General features: G+C 33.4%; 1 protein-coding gene and 1 long non-coding RNA gene across 4 annotated transcripts in view; one reads left to right on the top strand and one right to left on the bottom strand.

The window, feature by feature from the left end:
- Positions 1-1,203: 1,203 nt before the first annotated feature.
- The window catches only part of LOC131163845 (U-box domain-containing protein 24-like), a 39,138-nt gene continuing 21,030 nt past the window's right edge, over positions 1,204-19,311 (bottom strand). Inside the window, exons 2-7 of one of the 3 annotated variants that reach the window (XM_058120641.1) lie at positions 13,653-13,930; positions 6,703-7,182; positions 5,665-6,551; positions 5,287-5,587; positions 3,135-4,589; positions 1,204-1,558 (exon numbers count right to left, since the gene is read on the bottom strand). In XM_058120641.1, coding sequence (XP_057976624.1) covers positions 3,136-4,589; positions 5,287-5,587; positions 5,665-6,378 — 2,469 coding nt within the window. In that variant the 5' untranslated portion in view covers positions 6,379-6,551; positions 6,703-7,182; positions 13,653-13,930 and the 3' untranslated portion in view covers positions 1,204-1,558; position 3,135. Of the gene's footprint in view, positions 1,559-2,978; positions 4,590-5,286; positions 5,588-5,664; positions 7,183-13,652; positions 13,931-19,311 lie in introns of those variants that run through there. The other 2 variants (XM_058120639.1, XM_058120640.1) reach the window with 2 other exon arrangements.
- LOC131163846 (uncharacterized) lies at positions 1,912-2,912 on the top strand. The gene is made up of 3 exons (XR_009139142.1): positions 1,912-2,220; positions 2,356-2,419; positions 2,654-2,912. It is a non-coding gene; the product is annotated as an uncharacterized LOC131163846 (long non-coding RNA).

The raw sequence follows: 19,311 nt of genomic DNA, 5'->3' as shown, positions 1-19,311 counted from the left end.
AAATAACTGCTATTGCTATTGTTACTGGTTCCCATTTTTTTTGTGAGAATTCAAATATCTAGTTAAAATATTAGTAATAATATTATCTTTACCTTTAATATGTTATACATTAATTTATGGTTATCTTATGCCCAAAAATAAGATCACTAATTTACAAAAATATTTTTCGTTAATAGTAGTATTATTATTTATGATATAGTAAATAAAAAGGAACAATTTCCTCTAGAAATAGTAAATGATAAGGGTTATCCGGTGAAATTGGATTTCGAAATTACCATGACTAAGGAAGAGGTGATGATTAAATATTCATATTTTGAAGGAATCTTATATTCCCAAGAATTCACGATAGATGCCTTGTAAGTTGTAAATGAACTCAACATCGTCAACTGAATATGTAACTTGATCTAAAATACCCACAAAGGCTTATACAAACTGTTAATAATACCATAAAAGGGTTCAAAATTTAAAGTGGTTGCCCAAAAAATTGAAACCAATTGAATTTAAGGTTTTGAATTGAATTAAGACCAATAAAAGTGATTGGCTTTAGTTAAACTTGAATCCACCTTTGCACAAATCAAGGGGAGTCGGGCACTATTTGACGCGAACAAGTTCAGTTTTTATTTTATGATATTTTAAGTGTAAAAATTACCATAATGATTAGAGGGACAATATGGGTGAGAGCAATAGGGTGACTTATTTTGCTCCTTAAAGTTTGAACTTTGATTCGTTAAAGACAATAAATATGAAGTTGAAAAGCTAGAACCTAAGTATTTAAGATGGCAACAAATGCCTCAACCACCAAATCCAACCAAAACTGCTTGAATCCTATTTTACTAAATGCTATTTATGCAATAAGCATCTTTCTAATAGATATAAAAGAGGCCTATTTTTGACAAGAAAACCACAATTACCTTGCTATTTTTAGCAACAGAAAGCTGATGTGACCATTTTTTGGCAAAATTATTTGCTAAAGCAGTGAGGCAAATATAACATTAGCATTCATGCAAGACATGTAAGTAGTACATGTGAGGGTGAGAAATGATGATTGAAAGTTAAGGGTTTTAAATGAGAAAACATCTTCAAACAAAAATTTCAATTTCCAAATATATATATACATCTAAGAAAATGGTCCTAGTTTTGGGCCTTTGTAACATTGGGCATGTTGGTTAAAACCTTTTAGTGTGATCTTAGGCACCATAGATAAGATGTTTGTCATGTTATGATGGCTATTGACTGGATTTTGCAAAAGTCTACAAGCTTTAAGCTCATTAATTAGATTTCTACATTAAAATATAACACTCCACAGACTCTCACTCCATTATTGGAGTCTGAGAAGGTTAGTTTTCGTGATTTGAACCTATTACCTTAACACCCTTAATGATCGAGTCAAGAGTCGCCCATTAGATTAGAGGATCAAATTCCTTTCTTACTTTTCCATGTTTGTAGCACTTCTTTCCTTTATCCTCATCAGAAATCTCAATGTGAAAGCATCCAAACAAAGAGCAATCTTCAGAGGTAGGCACAAGAATTTTTACTGTTGTGGGGTTCCATTTTCCACCTGAAAAGCATAAAAAGTCCCACCACTGATGTGATAATGTTGTCCAAGAGATATTTGAATTGTATTGAGTGCAACTCTAGCATATTAGAGATGATCGATGAATAACCAATTTGTTCTGTTGACCTTGAAAAAGATCACTGTGAAGCCACAATTAAAAAAAGGGTATTCTATTCTGCAAATACTCCCATAGTTCCAATTTATTATGCCAAATCTTTTGTTATGATCAATTTGGTTGATAACAATTAATAAGGCCAGTAGACATTGATTAATGAGCGGTGTAAACTAATGAAGTGATGTTCGTTTTTAAAGAAAGAATCCATTGAATAAATAATGCTGCAACATTATGCTGTAGTGTCCTGGAATTTCTCCATTGATAATGGAAAGGTTCTTATTCCAATATAGAGAGTGAAGAAAAGCAAGATTTAATCAACATTAGCCAGTGCCAAACTACCACAAAGAAGGCTCCCTGGATCATATTCCCAATACCACCTGCATGTGTGTATATATGTTGCGGAGGATGGATTATAGGTTTGCTAGGCACTATATGCGCGACAGCTTCTAAAGGCACAACAGTACCTAAGCCATCATGCCCGCAACCACAATTCCCAAACTTTCAATCCCAGAAACACAACAAACAAGTGAGATGAACCTCTCCCAAACAAGTGAGATGAACCTCTCCCTCCCTCTCTCTCTCTCTCTCTCTCTCATTTGCAGTCATGCTTGCAACATGAATAATTTTCTCTCAGTTCATGCAGTTTAAAATAATTTGGATCTAACTTAATGTAATACGCTAACAGAAACAGAGAGAAAGTGTTGTTCATTTCAGAAAAAGAAAGGAGATAGGAGCTTCATTGAAGGATGGTTAGATTTTTTGCTCACCAATCACTGATCTTTCTATTTTCATTTTCAATTTCACTAGCCATTATGCCAGTTTTCCAGCTAAAACCCATTCAATTCTACGTAAACAAAGAGGAAGTTTTCTTTCTGTAAGTCAGTTCAATGGGGGGGGGGGGTGTGGGGGAATGGATCATCCTTTTACTCCATAAATCATAACTGATATACCTAAAACAATTCTATCCATTTTCAATGTTGCAGCCTCTTTGCTTTGTGCTGCTGTTGGCTCTGCGAAGCTTGCTTTTATTAATGGAACCTCAGGAGAGGATTGGCACAGAAACACTTCCAAAGTTACCCTCATCTGCTACTTCAAACTCTATTTCCAGGACATGATCCATATCAATTATTATTAGTATTATCTGAAAGTGCAATGTAATTTGAATGTGTAATCTTAAAGTATTCTACAATAATATGTAATTTTTTTTTCTTGGGTGGGATATATCCAGCTCCTTAGATACCATATTCCTCTTGTCAGTTGCGCAATAAATTTATGATGTGAGGCTCATAAAAGCTAGAGATATCTAGCTAGGTGCCAAATATGTAAGGCTCCATCATTATCATTATCATTATCACTTATGTCAGAAATAAGATAAAAAAGATAACATATAATACCCAAAAAATAAAAGGATAAAATAAATTTCTAAAAATGACAGAGAAAAAAATCATTTACATGTACAATTACCTTAAAAGTAACTAGACTGAAGTTGCAAGAGCTCAAGTTGAGCCAACAACTTCGCAATTGTGGATTTCAATCTTGGTTCTCCATTCTGTGCTAGATCAATGAGTAACACTTGTGCAGATCCCCCAAACTGTGTTCTGTAATCCTCCACTCTAAATATCCTCTCCAATATCCACAGTGCTTTCTCTTGAGCATTGATGTTCCCTATTTCCAAAATTTTTATAATGGATTGGATCCCACACATTGTAGCAATCAAGTTACTTCCATTTTCCCAAATTTCATCCTGCAAAAGAGTTGCAAGGGTACCAAGCACCGCTGCATCGGCATCCCTCTCTTTACCTTCCAAAATTTGAATCAGTGGGGATATGGCACCTGCCTTGACCAAACAGAATGTGCTTTTGACAGAACAGTAGCCGTCATGAACTGCACAAAATGCATCTGCAGAAGGAGGAACACATAACCATCTTGATGCTCTGGACTTCCTAAGAGAGAGCGAATTCTGTGATAGCTGAGCTAGTGAGGTTGCAGCTCTACATTTAGCAACCATTGACCCAGTGATGAGAAACTTAACAAGTAAGGGGATTATGCCACTTTCTGCTGAAAATTGTTGCAATTTCTTATCTGAAGGAATCGTAAACCGAATTAACAGGCCTGCAGTGCTCTCTTCCAACCAGGAAGTACTGGGTGTTGAAGTCGCAGTGCTTGAGCTCAGTATGGAGACCAGAATAGGCAGCAAATTTGCCTTTTTCAATGCATCTGTTGCTTTCTTGTCATTAACTGGAAGATTGCTCAGCAAGCCAATGGCTGCCGCTATTTCATTCTTAGATGTTGATGATGAAATAATATTTACAATAATATTGAGAAGGGTTTCTCCTAGCTGGTCCGTCAAATCTCCTGGCATATCTTTAGAAAGAGTATAGAGTAAATCTAAGGCACCAGACCTAATCTTAATGTTGGGTTCAGTCAAGAAGGGTAGGAGAAGTCGAATTGCGCCATTTTCTATCATTTTGTTTTTAACATTGGATGAACTGGAATGGGCAGCAATACTATTCAGTGCTTCTAAGAGGTGATGCTGTATTATTGGACTAGACAGGTTTAGAAGTGACAGCATCTGCTGAGCCACATCTTGATTGACAAGTATGGCTTCTGACTGGGCAATCCTTGCAAGAATGGCGGATGCTGGCTCCCGAAGGGTCATGAACACAGACGTTACAGAGAAAAGCAGCTGGAGGAGAGGTACAACAATGCCTGCACTTATCAAATGATGGATGTTTTCTTTCAAGATGGACAAATTTCGGAGCGCACTTAGGGCAGATAGCTTGGCTTCAAGCTTCCCTCCATTAAACATTTTGACAAGAGGTTCAATTGCTCCATCTTCTCCAAGTGCTGCTCTTCTTTGATTTGTAAGCTCCATCCTTGAAAGTGCTGTTGCCATGAGGATCTTGCTCATGTCAGAACCTGCTAAGGCATGGGATGGACAGTTTAATTAGAGAACTTGAAGCTTTGGAGCCCCAAGACTTGGGAGACAGTTACTCAAATATTGATTCAGAAATTTAAGAGAAAATGAAAAGAATTTGAAATTGTCAACTTCTTAATCAGCCTTAAAGATAGCCCATATCTTTAGGAGAGATGTAAAGTTTTACTTGAGCATATTGTAAGTCTGTTGTGTAATGCTTGTTTATAGATAAAAATACCTCAATGAAAAGTCCTCTTGGAAGTGATCAGCCTGACTAAAGTAATATTATTGGGGTTTAAAATACCAAAAGAAATTTGCTTACCATAAATGAAAGTCATGGAACAATCGCATAAATGAAGTTTGACTTTGTGAGCATGAAGTTTCTTAATCCATTAACTTTTTTTTCCTAGTGTCAACTTAATTTCCTCAGCTAAATTCCTAACTTCCAAGGATACGTTTATAAACACTTTGAAAAAGAGGAGAAAAACTTTCCATTTACAAGATCCTCGACTCCCGCGTACCACAAATTTGATGCAGCAAGGAGTGTAAAATATACAATATTCTGATTTGTTCAATAGAAAATCAAAACCTCTTGAACCCAAAGGACATGGATATTAAGGCTTATAGAAAAATTCAAAAGCTTCATTTGCTTAATACAAGAGAGAAGAAATGCACAATGGGAAATAAGCTTCGAATTACCTTCCTTTAAGTATTGCACTAGCGGTTTAAAGTAACCAGCCTCTGCCATATGAAGAGTGTTTTGAGCATTACTTGACAAAGCATTCAACAACTTTCGTGCATCATGTGAAGCAATAGGATCATCCCCATTAAGCATGGTGACCAACATAACTATACACCCTTGAATCCTACCAATTCGCCGATGAACTGCAGGAAGATCCGATAGGGCCAGCAATAGCCCCACAGCTTCCCTCCTCTCCTCAACATCGCGACTCAGAGATTTCACCAGTGTTGATAAAGATGCAGCTTCTGCCATTTTCTCCTGCACAATACTTGATGATGTAAGGTGAACAATGGTTACATTGAACTAAAATCGAGATATTATCTTAGGTAATATACCTTGTAATCAGCATTCTCCACAACTAGGATTCTCAGTATTTGAATTATGACCGACCGGTCCTTTTGTTTACTCGAACCCAGCCGATTAAATAAAATTGGAACAATCCCTTCATTGTTAATCCATTCATCAGAGATTGTTTTACACCTGACGAAGTCATTCAAACTCAAAAGCGCAAACTTGAATTCTTCATCTTTTCCGTACTTGAGCTGCAGCACAACTTCTTCCGGATCATGACAAATGTGGTCATCTTCTGTAATTTCCCCTTGCAGTTGCAACTCATCAACAAGCTCAGACTCACAACTGGGACATGCATTGAACCTTGCATTTAACATTTCACTGTGCAATGCCCCAATCTTTTCCTTAATATCTATAGTCACTTCAGGACTCGCCAAGAGCACGTGGCCTAATGATTGCCCTAGCTCGCGAGTCACATCCTGGATTTGCTTTGGAGATGGGGTTTCAATCAAGGACTTAGCATGGCCAAGCTCTTCTTTAAGAGACTCCGCAGCTTTTCGGATGGTGGGTGTGTCCATTACCTTGTCATTATGTGATAAATCAATGAGAATTGGCGTGAACTTCGCAATAAACAACGCAAATTCAGCAAATATCTCTCTTTCAATCTCAGAATCTTTTGCAAGGGAAGTGACCTCCTCTGCCAAAACTAGTAACTCGGAGACCAGCTCCGGGAAGCTCCTGCTATTCATTACCTGCATTTTTCTAAAACCCAGAAGATTTTCTTCCTTCTGTATTGAATGAAGTATCAAAAAAGAAGAAGAGAAGTTGCTGAAGCGATGTACGGACTGCAGAGACAGATATCAGAGAATAAGGAGAACTTGATCTTCAGAAGCTTGAACTGCAGAGAACTGATACTGGGTGTTTCTTTTATCTAATTCCATGGTCAGAACGAGAGGGGCGGAGGTCAAATAAGAAGAAGAAAGAGATGACTAGGACTAGAATTTCTTGTACTCAACTCTTCCTCACGTCTTAAAGAAGAAGAAGAAGAAGAAGAAGAAAGAAATGACTGAGACTGGAAATACCTGTATTCAATTCTTCAACACGTCTTGAGGGGGGTGCATTTGGGGGTCTTGGGCGTTTCTTAAATTTCTTTTCAAGTGAAGAAGCTGGAGTGAGAGATTTGTGAATTTGGATTGAATTGAAGATAAGCATGAAAATGGAGTTTTTGGTGTTTGCAATGTTGCGGGGTGGAAAAAGTCATCTCTTCCCGTCGCTTTCGCATGTCAATGACTCGTGTAGGAGACCCTCTTCTGCGTCGTCTTCATCTTCTTGTTTTGCTTCGTTCCATGGAGTAGTGCGAGAAGACGAGGTCCAGTCCCTCCCTCTCTGTGGGGACAGTTTCCTCTCCTTTGAATTGTTCAAAGTTTCCAAAGAGCCTTGATAGGCGACAGCGACTGCTCCCTTTTTCATTGGCCACGGGGAGCTCCCACGGGAGACATGGTTTGGTTCCCCCTAGTTGTGGTTTGAAGTCATCTCGACTTTGAAGATATTCTTCTGCCTGGCTACACATAAAAGATTTTGTTCGAGAAGAGAAAATATATATATTTTTTAGTTATTTATATTGCATAATACTAAAAGAAAAGAAAATATATTTTTATATTTTATTTATTTATATAAGACAATGTTAAAATAAAAGTTTAATATAATTAAAAATAAAGTAAAATTAAATATTAACTATGCACAAAATTAAAATTCTATTTATTTATTTGCTATTTGTTTGATTTTTTTTCTTACTTTTTTTATCATCCAACATTAATTTTTTTTTTTTTTCCCTTTTCTTTCTCTTACATTTTTCAAATTGCAAACGACAAACGTGATAAAGTAAAATAGAAAACGACATTTCTAAACGGTTTGTTTTAAACCCTCCTGCCCATATGGAAATGTTTTGTTTAGAAAAAAATAAGGGGAGAAAAATAAAATAAAAATTTATTTTTTATTGTACTTTTAAGGTTAAATATTATATTTTGGTATAGTTAAAAATTAAGAAAAAAAATACAACAACAAAACCAAGTTTTATATCCCACTAGGCGGGATCGGTTATATAAATCATTTTTCGTTAATTTAAGTGATCATGAACGATTTCTTCTAACAAATTTAAGGTTATTAAATCCTTATTCACAATCTCCCTCCAAGTTATTTCAGGTCTACCCGTACTTCTTTTACTGTCTCTCCCAGTGACTAACTCACTCGTCCTCACTACCACACTATATGTCCTACGTTACAAGTGCTCAAACCATCTGAGTTATCTTTCATTTATCTTATCTTCTGAAAGAGTTACATTTAATTTATCGCAAATATGTTCATTTCTTAATCTATTTTTCAGTGTTATACCACTTATTTATCTAAACATTTTCAGCTTTGTAACTTTTACTTTTGGATATTCTATTTCTTCGTCGCCTAACATTCTGATCCATACAATACAGTTGGTCTTATAGCCGTCCTATAAAACTTCCCTTTTAATTTCAAGGATTTTCTAGATCACAAACACACTTCAAGTGTTTGCCCATTTTACCCTTATGCATTACATTTTCTTTAATTTCTTCTTTAATTTGCATAATAGATTCAAGGTATTGAAATCTACAAGTACTATTTATTTCTTCATTATAAAATTTAACTTTATTTCCAATATTCTTCCTACTATTACTGAAATTACATTTCATATATTCTGTCTCATTTATACTTATCTTAAAGTCTCTCGATTCCAAAGTCTCTCTTCATAATTCAAATTTAGTCTCTACTCCACCTCCAGTTTCATCGATCAATATAACATCATTTGCAAACAACATACACCATGAAACCTCATTTTGGATATTTTTAGTTAATTGATCCATCACTAAAGCAAAAAAGATAAAGGTTCAAAGCAAATAATTGATGTACACTTATGATGATTGCAAATTCTTTAGCCTCTCTACCCGTAGTCTTTACACTAGTCATTATGCCATCATACATATCCTTAATTACATCAATATACCTACTACATAGATCATTTTTTTCTAAAACTCATCATAAAACTTTCCTAGGTACGCTGTCATATGCTTTCTCTAAGTCAATAAATATCATATGCAAGTCCCTTTTTTTTTGCCTAAAATTTTTCTATTAATCTTCTTAAAAGATTTATAAGCTTCTGTAGTAGATCTCATAGGCATAAAATCAAATTTGTTTATTGAAACCTTCATTTCTAACTTTAATCTTTGTTCAACTACCATTTCTCGTAGTTTCATTATATGAATCATAAGTTTAATTCCACGATAGTTATTACAATTTTTGAATATCTCTTTTATTTTTTGTATACGTGTATTAAAGTGTTTTATCTCTATTCATTCGACATTTTCTTAGTTTTTATAATTGTATTAAATATGTTAGTTAACTATAAAATTCTCTTATCACCTAAGCACTTCCAAACTTCAATTTGGATGTTATTTGATCATATAACTTTATTATTTTTCATCTTTTTTAGCACAAACTTAACTTCGTTAACTCTAATTTCACAAATTAATCTTATATTTTTAGTCTTTTACTCATTTGTCAATTCTAAATTAAGTCTTCTATTTGATTTTCATTAAATAACTTACAAAAGTAACTTCACCATCTTTCTTTTATGTCTTCTTCTTTAACCAAAACAATATCATTCTAACTTTTTATACATTTTACATTACCTAAGTTTTTACTCTTTTTTTCTCTAACTTTAGCAAGTTTAAATATATATATCTTTCCTATTTTTTTGTGTCTAATATATCATACAAATTATTAAATGGTCTATATTTAATTTCTCTAACGGTCTTTTTTGCATCTTTTCCTATCTCTTTATACTTTTCAAAGTTATCCATGTTTCTACACTTTTGTCAAGTTTTATATCAAATTCTCTGTCTTTATGACTTTTTGGACATCTTTATCTCATCACCTACTTTCTTTGCTATTCGAGAATCTTTCCCTTAATTCATCTAAAACATCTTTTGTTATCTTTTTAATAGAACTACCCATCATACTCCAAAGAATATTTGTATTTATCCTATCCTCTATAGTTCAATAACCATCTTTGATCATTTTATTTTTAAATTTTATTATATTTTCTCTCTTTAGGTTCACCACCTAGTTCTCTTACACTGATTTATTTTATCCTTTCTTTTTCATTTTTAAACATATATATATAACACTAAGACTATGTTGTGTAGTTAAGGTTTCACTTGAAATAACTTTATAATCTTTGCATGATAAACGATCTACCCTCCTAATTAAGAAAAAATCCATTTAACTTTTATTTTGTCTACTTTTAAAGTTATTAAATGTTCTTCTCTCTTCTTAAAAGCAAGTATTCATTATAATAAAATCATATGATATAACAAAGTCTAAGATCATCTTCTTATGCTCATTTTTGTCTTTATATCCATGTCCTTCATATGTCCTCTCATAACCTCTATTATCCCTTTCAACGTGTCCATTCAAATCTCCTCCTATGAATATTCTCTTAGTCCCTATTATGTCTTGTATAATACTATTCATATCTTCCCAAAGTTATCTCCTTAAGATTTCTTGCTAAGCCTACTTAAGGAACCTAAGCACTAATGATATTTATTATCTCTTGGCCTAAGGTCATCTTAATTTTTGTAATTCTATCCCTCACTCTATTTACATCTACAATGATATATTTTAAATTTTTGTCTACAATAATTCCTACCCATTCTTATGTTTTTCTTTTCCAGTGTAACGAAGTTTAAATCCTAATTTATTAATTTCTCCAACTTTCTCCTCTACCCACTTAGTTTCTTAGGAGAATATTATATTAATTCTTCCTCTAATCATTGTATCCGCAATTTTCATGTTTTTACTCGTAAGCATCCCTATATTTCAAGTTGTTAATCTAATACTAGTCTCCTAAACTAATTTCTTTGCCTACTTACATCTAGAATGATGGAGAAACTCTCGCATATTTGACACAATAACAGGGCACTGACACAACGCATCGTTTCGAGGAAACAACCTAACCCATCCTCGCTCACACTTTTCGCTACACTCGGATGGTACAAGTGCTACGCGTCACTCGTGAAGGATGCTATAGCAAATATTTGGTAATTATTCATATCATAGTGATCTCACAAATTTGTACGCTGATTGTCAACTACCTAACGCAACCCTCCTCCCTTACCCGGGTTTGGGATTAACTGTATGTGAAAAGATTAGAACATTATGTGCGTCACAGGAAGAGTTAAAAATAAAATACAAATGGTGCATAAATTAAATTTTTATTTATTAATTTGAAATATTTTTTCCTCACTTTTTTGGGAAACCAAACATGAATGTGAAATTTTTCATATTTTTCAATCTTTTTCCTCATATTTTCTAGGGTTCAAAGGACTATCAATTTCCAACCATTGTTAGAATAAAACTAGCTAAATTAGTCAAAAATAAACAGACTCAACTTGTTTAGGGTCTATTTGATTTCATTACTGTTTTTTGTTTTTTGTTTTTGTATAGTGAAAAAATAGATTATAAAAATGTGTTTGTTTATATTATCAATTTTCTATTTCTGTTGCCTATTTTTAGCTGTTTGCCGAAAAATTGAAACCAAATTTTATGATTTTCAATTGTCTTGATAACCTGCGCCAAAAATTTTAATAATCAAAAATGATTTTTTTGGATTAAATTATTTATTTTATACACTTTTAAATTAAAATCAAAATCAAATAAAAAAATAGTTATAAATCCAATTACAAAATACTTTCACTATTTTTTAATTGTCATGTCTAATTTTTTTTTAAAATTAAGTTAAAATAATTATAATAAATTTTATTTTTATTATTGTAATTTTCCTAATGTGTATTATTTGTAATTTTATTATTTTAATCATATTTTTACAATATTATTTGATTTAAATATGGAAATGAGCATTTTTCAAATAAATTTTTATTTTGTATTAGTTTTATAAATGTTAAACAAACAAGTTACTGGTTTTTAATTTTATTTTATGTTTTCTTTATTTTCATTTTTGATTTTTATTTTTCTAATTTTTGACAATGATACCAAATGGCCCCTTAATTAACAAGCATAGCTCAAACTCGATTATCAACTTCATTATCAAACAAGTCAGGCCTAAATATGTTAAAACCCAACTTGGTTCGACTAGATTAATGTAATGCTATTTTGGGATGATTTTTTTGTTTTAATTTTTTATGAAAATTAGGTAAACATTTTATTTTATTTAAAATTTCAAAATATATTTAAGTTTTCATTATAAAATTTCCACAAAATATTTTAATCCACACAAATAAATTTTAGAGATTAAAATATTACAAAAATGAGTTGTTGCAAGAAGGAAAAAATAAAAAATAAGATTTTTAAATATCATAATAGTATCTAAAAATTCATGATATTTTCCTCTTTCTTGTGGAAATGTTAGCACTAGTAAAAAAAATTGGTATTTTAGAGTAAGAAAAACTTATCTAAAATGCACCAATCCTCTTACAAATAGTTCTTCTTTGCATTAAAAACCTCATCAGCCCATTTAAATTCTCAACCACCACCTCATTTTTTTTTCAATACAATGCCAATGATACATTATAAATCACACCTCTCTCTCTCTCTCTCTCTCTTTCTTTCTCTCTCTCTCTCTCTCTCTCTCAAGAACAAAAGAAAAGTTAGTTTGCCCTTTTATTAATCCTCTTGATATCTCGATTCCCATGTTGAGTTCATTACATAGTCCTTATAGTTCTTTTGCAAATGGAATGGAATGGAAGTAGCAAAAGAATGGAACGTAAATTTGAATAGAAAACATTACAAAATTAAGTGAAAAAAATTTAGTTTCATTCATCCGTATCATGTATTTAAGATTTTTGAAATTTATTATATCTATAAAATTATTTCCACCTGTAAATAATTTTTGTTTTTATTTCTAGTTTTTCATATAATTAAAATTTTCTATTTTTTAATTTCCAATTTCTTTAACATTTGCATAAAAATTTTCTAGAGCAAATTTTATTTTTCAATTTCTCCATACAAATGCCAAAAAATTAAAAAAAAATAAAAATCAAGGTGACTTCTATAACTCTTAAATAAAATAAAATACTTTTACAACCAAGCAAGCACTTAAATTCATAGACATACCTAATATGCATATTGTGTGGGGGGAGGCCTAACAATGATTGCCAATCAATCCCATTGTTGTAATCAAAATGAAATTGTAGTTTTTTGCTCAACTATTCATTAAATACTATGGGATTTTCTTTTTATTTTGGAAATCTTAGGGAATCATATCTCCATTGGCATGTGGTATTAGTAATTAATAATTCGATAACATTAAGCAGGTGTGATTTGGATTCAGCAAAAATTCAATTTGGCATATGCTTAGCAAGGATTCGATTCAGAAAATTAATCAAGGGAAACACAACTAAGAGAACAAATATTAAGAACAATATCAGAGAGGATAATGCAGTCATAAATATAGTCATTATTTTTTATTCATTATTAGAAAATCTGTTCTAATTCAAATTAATAAAATTCTAATATATATATGTACACAGACATGCGCACGCATTCAAAAGATACCAAATATGAAATTTTTTTAAGATTGGAATATTGGAGGCCCTATAACTTACACTGATCAGTTCTTTTCTGAAAGGTAATCACATTGGCAAGTTTCACCATGTGTGAGGGCATTTGTAGGGGAAAGAACAACCCCATTATAGAAACCTCCACACAGAATATTTCTCAAATTATGTAAGACACTTCCTTAAAGAAGCCCTCATAGTTACAGAAAAGGAATATATTAGGGTTGATTTTTTTTTAAAAGGGTCTTAGAGATGATAAATAATAATAATAATAATAATTTATAAGCTTTTAATGAGTAGTAAATTGAGGCATGTCAAATTTGATCTTGTTTCACTAGATTTAAGGTCATTTCTTCAAAGTAGAAGAGTAACACCAAAATCTAACTTCTGATGTTCAGTACTCAGAAAGGGAGTTTGAAAAACTCTCTTACCTCATTCTCTTCCTGGTCAGGCCTCACCATTAAGAATGGATATGGACCTGTTTGAATTTGTCGACCAAGTCCTTCATAAGGGGCGCCTGAAGATGCAGCAAAGCCCAGCAGCAGCACCAGCAGCAGCCAATTTGGTTGAGAATGACACAAGAAGAGCTGCAACACTTGAGACTGATCTGTGGCCAATAAGGAAAAAACTCTCAATAACTGATGCAGATCCTGATACAAGTCATGTATATCTGCCCAAGTGGGAAGTTAAGGAGCACATTCTGCCACACCTGCCAAAAGGGAAAGTTGAGAGCATGCACAAGGGGAATCCCATACACATCACTCTAAGGAATGATGACATTAACAAATCTTATGACATAAAACTCAAACTAAAGAAGAATTCTTCCACATACATAATTCAGGATACCAGGCATTTTATAACTGAAGGGAACTTGAAGGTGGGGCAAAATGTTGGATTTAAGTGGGTAAAAGGTGGCGAAGGACAAGAAGGGGAGCTGCACTTTTCAATCTTACCCTGAAATGGTACTTCAAATTTAATTACTTGTTTGGCATTTGTTTCAAATTTATTTGTAAGCATTCATAATGACTTCTCATCTTGGTGTGGGAAGACCTGTTGTTGTATATGGTTATGCTTCTTTATTCTTCAGCTAGCTTGTTTCCCAAATGCCCTCTTTGAAACATTGAAAACTTTTGAAAAAGGAAAGAAAAATATGAAGGAATTCACTTTTCCTTGTTTGCTAGTAAAGGAAATTTAGAAAGAAAATAAGATATATAAAATAAATCAATAAACAAAAATTTTGATCTTATTTGAACAAATCTTTGCTCTTTAATAGCATTTGATATACAGAGAATACAACAGAGCTGATTTATTTCATTTTTTCTTTTCCTTTCATTCCTTTTCTCAAACAAAATCCTTCCTCCAAACAGAACCTAAAAATTCCCTTGGGGTTTCTTCCGAAAATTTATTTGGGATCTATTTGGGGATATCTCTCTAAATTTGCATTCGTAAATCAAACTCGAATATCATTTTCATTGTAGTTTTACATCCACAAATTCAAATATCACTTCTATTATAGTTTTCCCTTTGCTTTAATATATAAAGAATAGATCACATCAATGACCTTATTTGTTTTTTCCCTTATTTATTATTTTATTTGTTTGCCTTCAATTGTATAACAATCCTAATTAATGCAATTATTGGGAAAAAGCATATGAATTTTAGGTGGAGTTGATTTTGCAGCAAAAAAGCATTGCAGCAGATCGAGATGAAGACAGGTTTTCAAATAAAGGTCAATGCTCAAGGCTTTCTGCATTTCGAGCAGAGAACAACTAACATCTCTTTCTCATATCATGAGCTTATGTATCAAAGAAATCATCTTAATAACATATTTTCATTGTTTTAGTATCATAATTTGTCTAATTTTCTTTTGATTATTGCGTCAGGTTCATAACTTAGTATGTTTCCCTATTAGAGAATTGAATTATAGACATCCAAAATACACTTAACTATCACATGATTTTTTTGACGATCACACAATTGTTTTTCCTCAAATGACACAATTTCTTCAAGAACAATCACACAATTGATTTTCCACAGGCAAGGCAGCATTCTGGAAATGGTTAGATCAATTGAATGTGAAAAAGTCTTAACACCCTGTACTGTCACAGCACTAAATTAAAAAATTGTAATGGTTTTTTTGTGATTAATAGTAACTCTTTTAAAGATTAAAGAAACAGATAAAAAATAGATCATGAAATACACCAATGTTGTAAGGAGTTTGCATCAATTATGGCCTACAATGTTGTAAAAATCTAAACAGGCATGATAAAATGGGCTAGGCCACTTCTACAAAAAACCAGTGTGGACCATATTAAAACAATTTTTCCACTAGCAGGCACCAACACAACAATTTTACCAGAGGCCAACTCCAATTTGGGCAATAATTTTTCTTCTATACCATCTAACCAATTTCTTAGTTTTTAATCCCTTTAAGTCTCTCTCTCTCTCTCTCTCTCTCTCTCTCTCTCTCTCTCTCTCTCTCTCTCTCACTCATTGCTTGAGTTTTATTTTTTCCTTCATTGCATTTTTTACTTTTTGTTGCCCATTTAATGTCATTTTTTTCATGTATTTTAGTTTCTTTCCCACTGTTGACTCTCTCTCTACCTAAGCTCATCTTATTCCTCTGTTGTTTGAGTTTGCCATCAAAATTCTTAAAATGTTACCGTTAAAATACATATTTTCAATATGTATTTCCTTACATTATGATGATGCTAATTAAGTGGTATTGATTTACGCTTACACTGTGTTTGGGAGGATGGATTTCGGACCTTAAATTTGGAGGGTGAATTTGGGCAAATTTCAAAATAATTTTATATTACATATTATCCAAATCCAATACAAATCTAAATCCAAAGTCTCTTCAAAGATAGAGTTAGATTTATATGCAAAATACATATTTTTAATATGATGGGAATGTCAAGGAATCCACGCAACAGCATCCCATTGAACAAGAATTCTGGCAAGGATGTCCATAACATTCTAAATGTTCTGAAATTTAAATTCATAATACAAATATTCATATCCCAGAGTGGAATAAAATAATTAAATTTAAGAAACAAATTCAGAATAGATGCTTAATCAAACTTCACATTAAACAGTACATGCGACTCAACAAAGAAACATCAGCCACTAAAAAAGAAGCATAATGCAAAAGGCAAAAAAAAAAAATGGCAGCACAAAAGACTAAATATGCTTTACTAATTGTTAAAAGGTTATTTATGTCTTTTAGTATTATTATTATTAAGTGTGCTAGTATGTTAATTAATGAGAGTTAGTAAGTGTATTATTGTCATTAGAATGTATTTGATTTGTATTATGAATAGTGGGAGAGACCTATCTCCAAGTTAGATCATTAATTTTAATCAAAATCTCAACATGGTATTAGAGCGTGATCCAACCTAAACCCTATTATATTCGGTCATCACCGAAAAACAAATTCCCATCACTTCCCTTCTCAGACCCACCTCTACCCTTCATTATTTCACAAAACCAACCATATAGCCAAAAAAAAAAACCTCCAAAGCCTACCCCCATAAAACCCCATTGTCAGAAAAGGCCCCATGCCGGAAAACCCTCCAAAGCCTACCACCGTTTTCCCTTTTTTTTCCTCTGCCATGTTTCGATTCCTTCTCTAGACAATATTATCAAGCTGTTGGGCATGTTTTTTGCTCAAAAATCCAAATTTTTTTTACCATGCACTCGCGGTAACCCGTTAATTTCTGTTCGGTGTTTGTAAAGGCTTCTTTGTGAGTTTCTTGGAGTAGTGGCAGTATTCGTAAGTTAGGTTGTGAGCCTGTGGCAGTGTTATATTAGTAGGTGAGTCATTCACTTTGTCCATGGTCGTGTCGGTGCTTCACATAGTTTGTGATTGTCCCAATTAGTTCTGATTGTTCTTCTTGTTTGACATTGGTGTTGCTACAAGTTTGTGAGTGTTGGGATGGAGTATATGAATCCCAAAATATGTTTCCTAGATTGCTGCCATAGATAATGACTCAAAAATTGGATGGAAAGAATTATGTTCAATGGTCTAAAGTCGTTTGGATTTATTTAGCAGGATTAGGAAAATCTGACCACTTGCTCCAATCTGATCCTTCTGATGAGAAGAGAAAAGAAGTGTGGATTCAAAAAGATTCCTCGATTGTTTCCCTCTTGTGGAATTCAATGGAGCCATAAATTGCATGCATGTGTATGCATCTAGATACGTGCAAGGAGATTTGGGATTATGCCAAGCTTCTATACTCTAGTATCATTACACATATGTATGATTTATCCCAGGAGTACTTTCAGTTACACCAAGGAGATAGGAGCATTGCAAATTATTTTGAAGATATGAAGAGTATTCATGAGGAGCTTAACATTGTGCAACCAACAATTGCCGAGTTCGTGAGATGTAGAAGCAGAGGGAGCATATGACAATCCTTCAGGTTCTAGCAGGCTTAAGACCGATTTTTAGGCAATTTGGTCCCAGACACTTGGTAGTATTGAATTACCATCATTTGCCAATGTTTATTCTCATGTCCTTCGTGCTTCCTTGATCACACATTCTCTTGCTCTTGCATCTGGCTCTGAGAGGATAGCCTTTGCTACACAAGGTGATTCTAGTTCTCTACGAAACAACCGCAAAACTTATTGAGGCGGTTTGAGTGGTTGCAGTGGTAGATATGGATTAGGTAGAGGCACTCATCGCAACAAGACTCATTGAGGACGGAGTGATCATACTAGTGCAGTGTTGGGATCTCCATGGTAGACCCTCATGTGTTGCCAATGCAACCACCACCAAATTCACACCTTTGGGAACAGCCAATGCAGCCACCACCGACTCCATACGCACCTTTGGGGCCAAGTGGGGGCATCGTATTGTATCCACGCAAGAGAAAGGGTATTCCAAGTTCCAGCAGTATGAAGTGTCACAACAAGCTTTTCTTCCCATTGCATCTCTTGCCCAAACAAGTAATCCCACAGTATGCCCGTCATCAGTACTTCTCATCCTAGTCATTGGGTTATAGACTCTATTGCCACTGATCGTTCACAAGTACACCTTATTTTTTCTCTACTTTTCAATATCTTGCAAATCTACCTTGTGTTACTCTTGCTAATGGATCCACCACTGCAGTCGAGGGAATTGGAACTGTAAATCCCACTTCTTTGATTTCTCTTCCTTTGGTTTTTTATACTCCCAAGTTTCCTTTCAATCTTATGCCCGTTAGCAAGATTGCTAAATCCATGAATTGTTCAATAACATTATTTCCTAATTCTATGATTATTCAGAATTTGAAGACGAGGAAGACGACTGGTAGAGAGCACGAAGCTAAAGGACTTTATTACTTTGAGCCGCTATCTCCTTCTACCGCCTGCACTGCTGCTGCTCCACCTCTTCAAATTCATCGTTGTCTTGGTCATCTTTTACTAGACAATTTAAGACATCTTGTTCCTAATTTGAGTTATGTGTCTAGTCTTGATTGTGAGTCTTGTCAATTAAGAAAGCATCATCATATCCCTTTCACTTCCCAAGTCAATAAACGGGCTACAAACCCATTCATGTTAGTCCATTATGATGTTCGAGGTCCTAGTAGAGTTGTGTTCAAGTTGGGTTTCCGATGCTTTGTAACCTTTGTGGATGATTATATTTAATAATAGATCATTCCGAGTTATTTCATATATTATGTGCCTTTTAAAAAAAAAATAAAGACTCAATTTGGTTTTCCAGTTTGAATACACTTCAAAGTGATAATGTTAAAGAGTATTTCAGTTCAAAATTTGCTACTTATATGACTCAGTTTGGTATTATCCATCAATCATCATGTGCCCACACTCCTCAATAAAATAGGGTTGCAGAGGAAAAATAGACATATCCTTTAAATCACTCGCACCTTACTTTATCAAATGCATGTACCTAAAGTGTCTTGGAGTGATGTTGTACTTACTGTTTGCTATCTTATCAACAAGATGTCATTCTTTGTTCTTAGTGATAAAATTCCATACTCCATTCTCTTCACTAATTCACCTTTATTTCTCTCCCTCCTCGTATATTCAGGTGTGTGTCTATTGTTCATTAACTAACTCCTAGGGTGGATAAGTTGGATCCTTGTG

This window comes from Malania oleifera, chromosome 9 (genome assembly GCF_029873635.1).
Source record: "Malania oleifera isolate guangnan ecotype guangnan chromosome 9, ASM2987363v1, whole genome shotgun sequence".
NCBI lineage: Eukaryota > Viridiplantae > Streptophyta > Magnoliopsida > Santalales > Ximeniaceae > Malania > Malania oleifera.
Note: the sequence above shows the minus strand (reverse complement) of the source record. Positions and strands in the feature narration are given on the sequence as shown.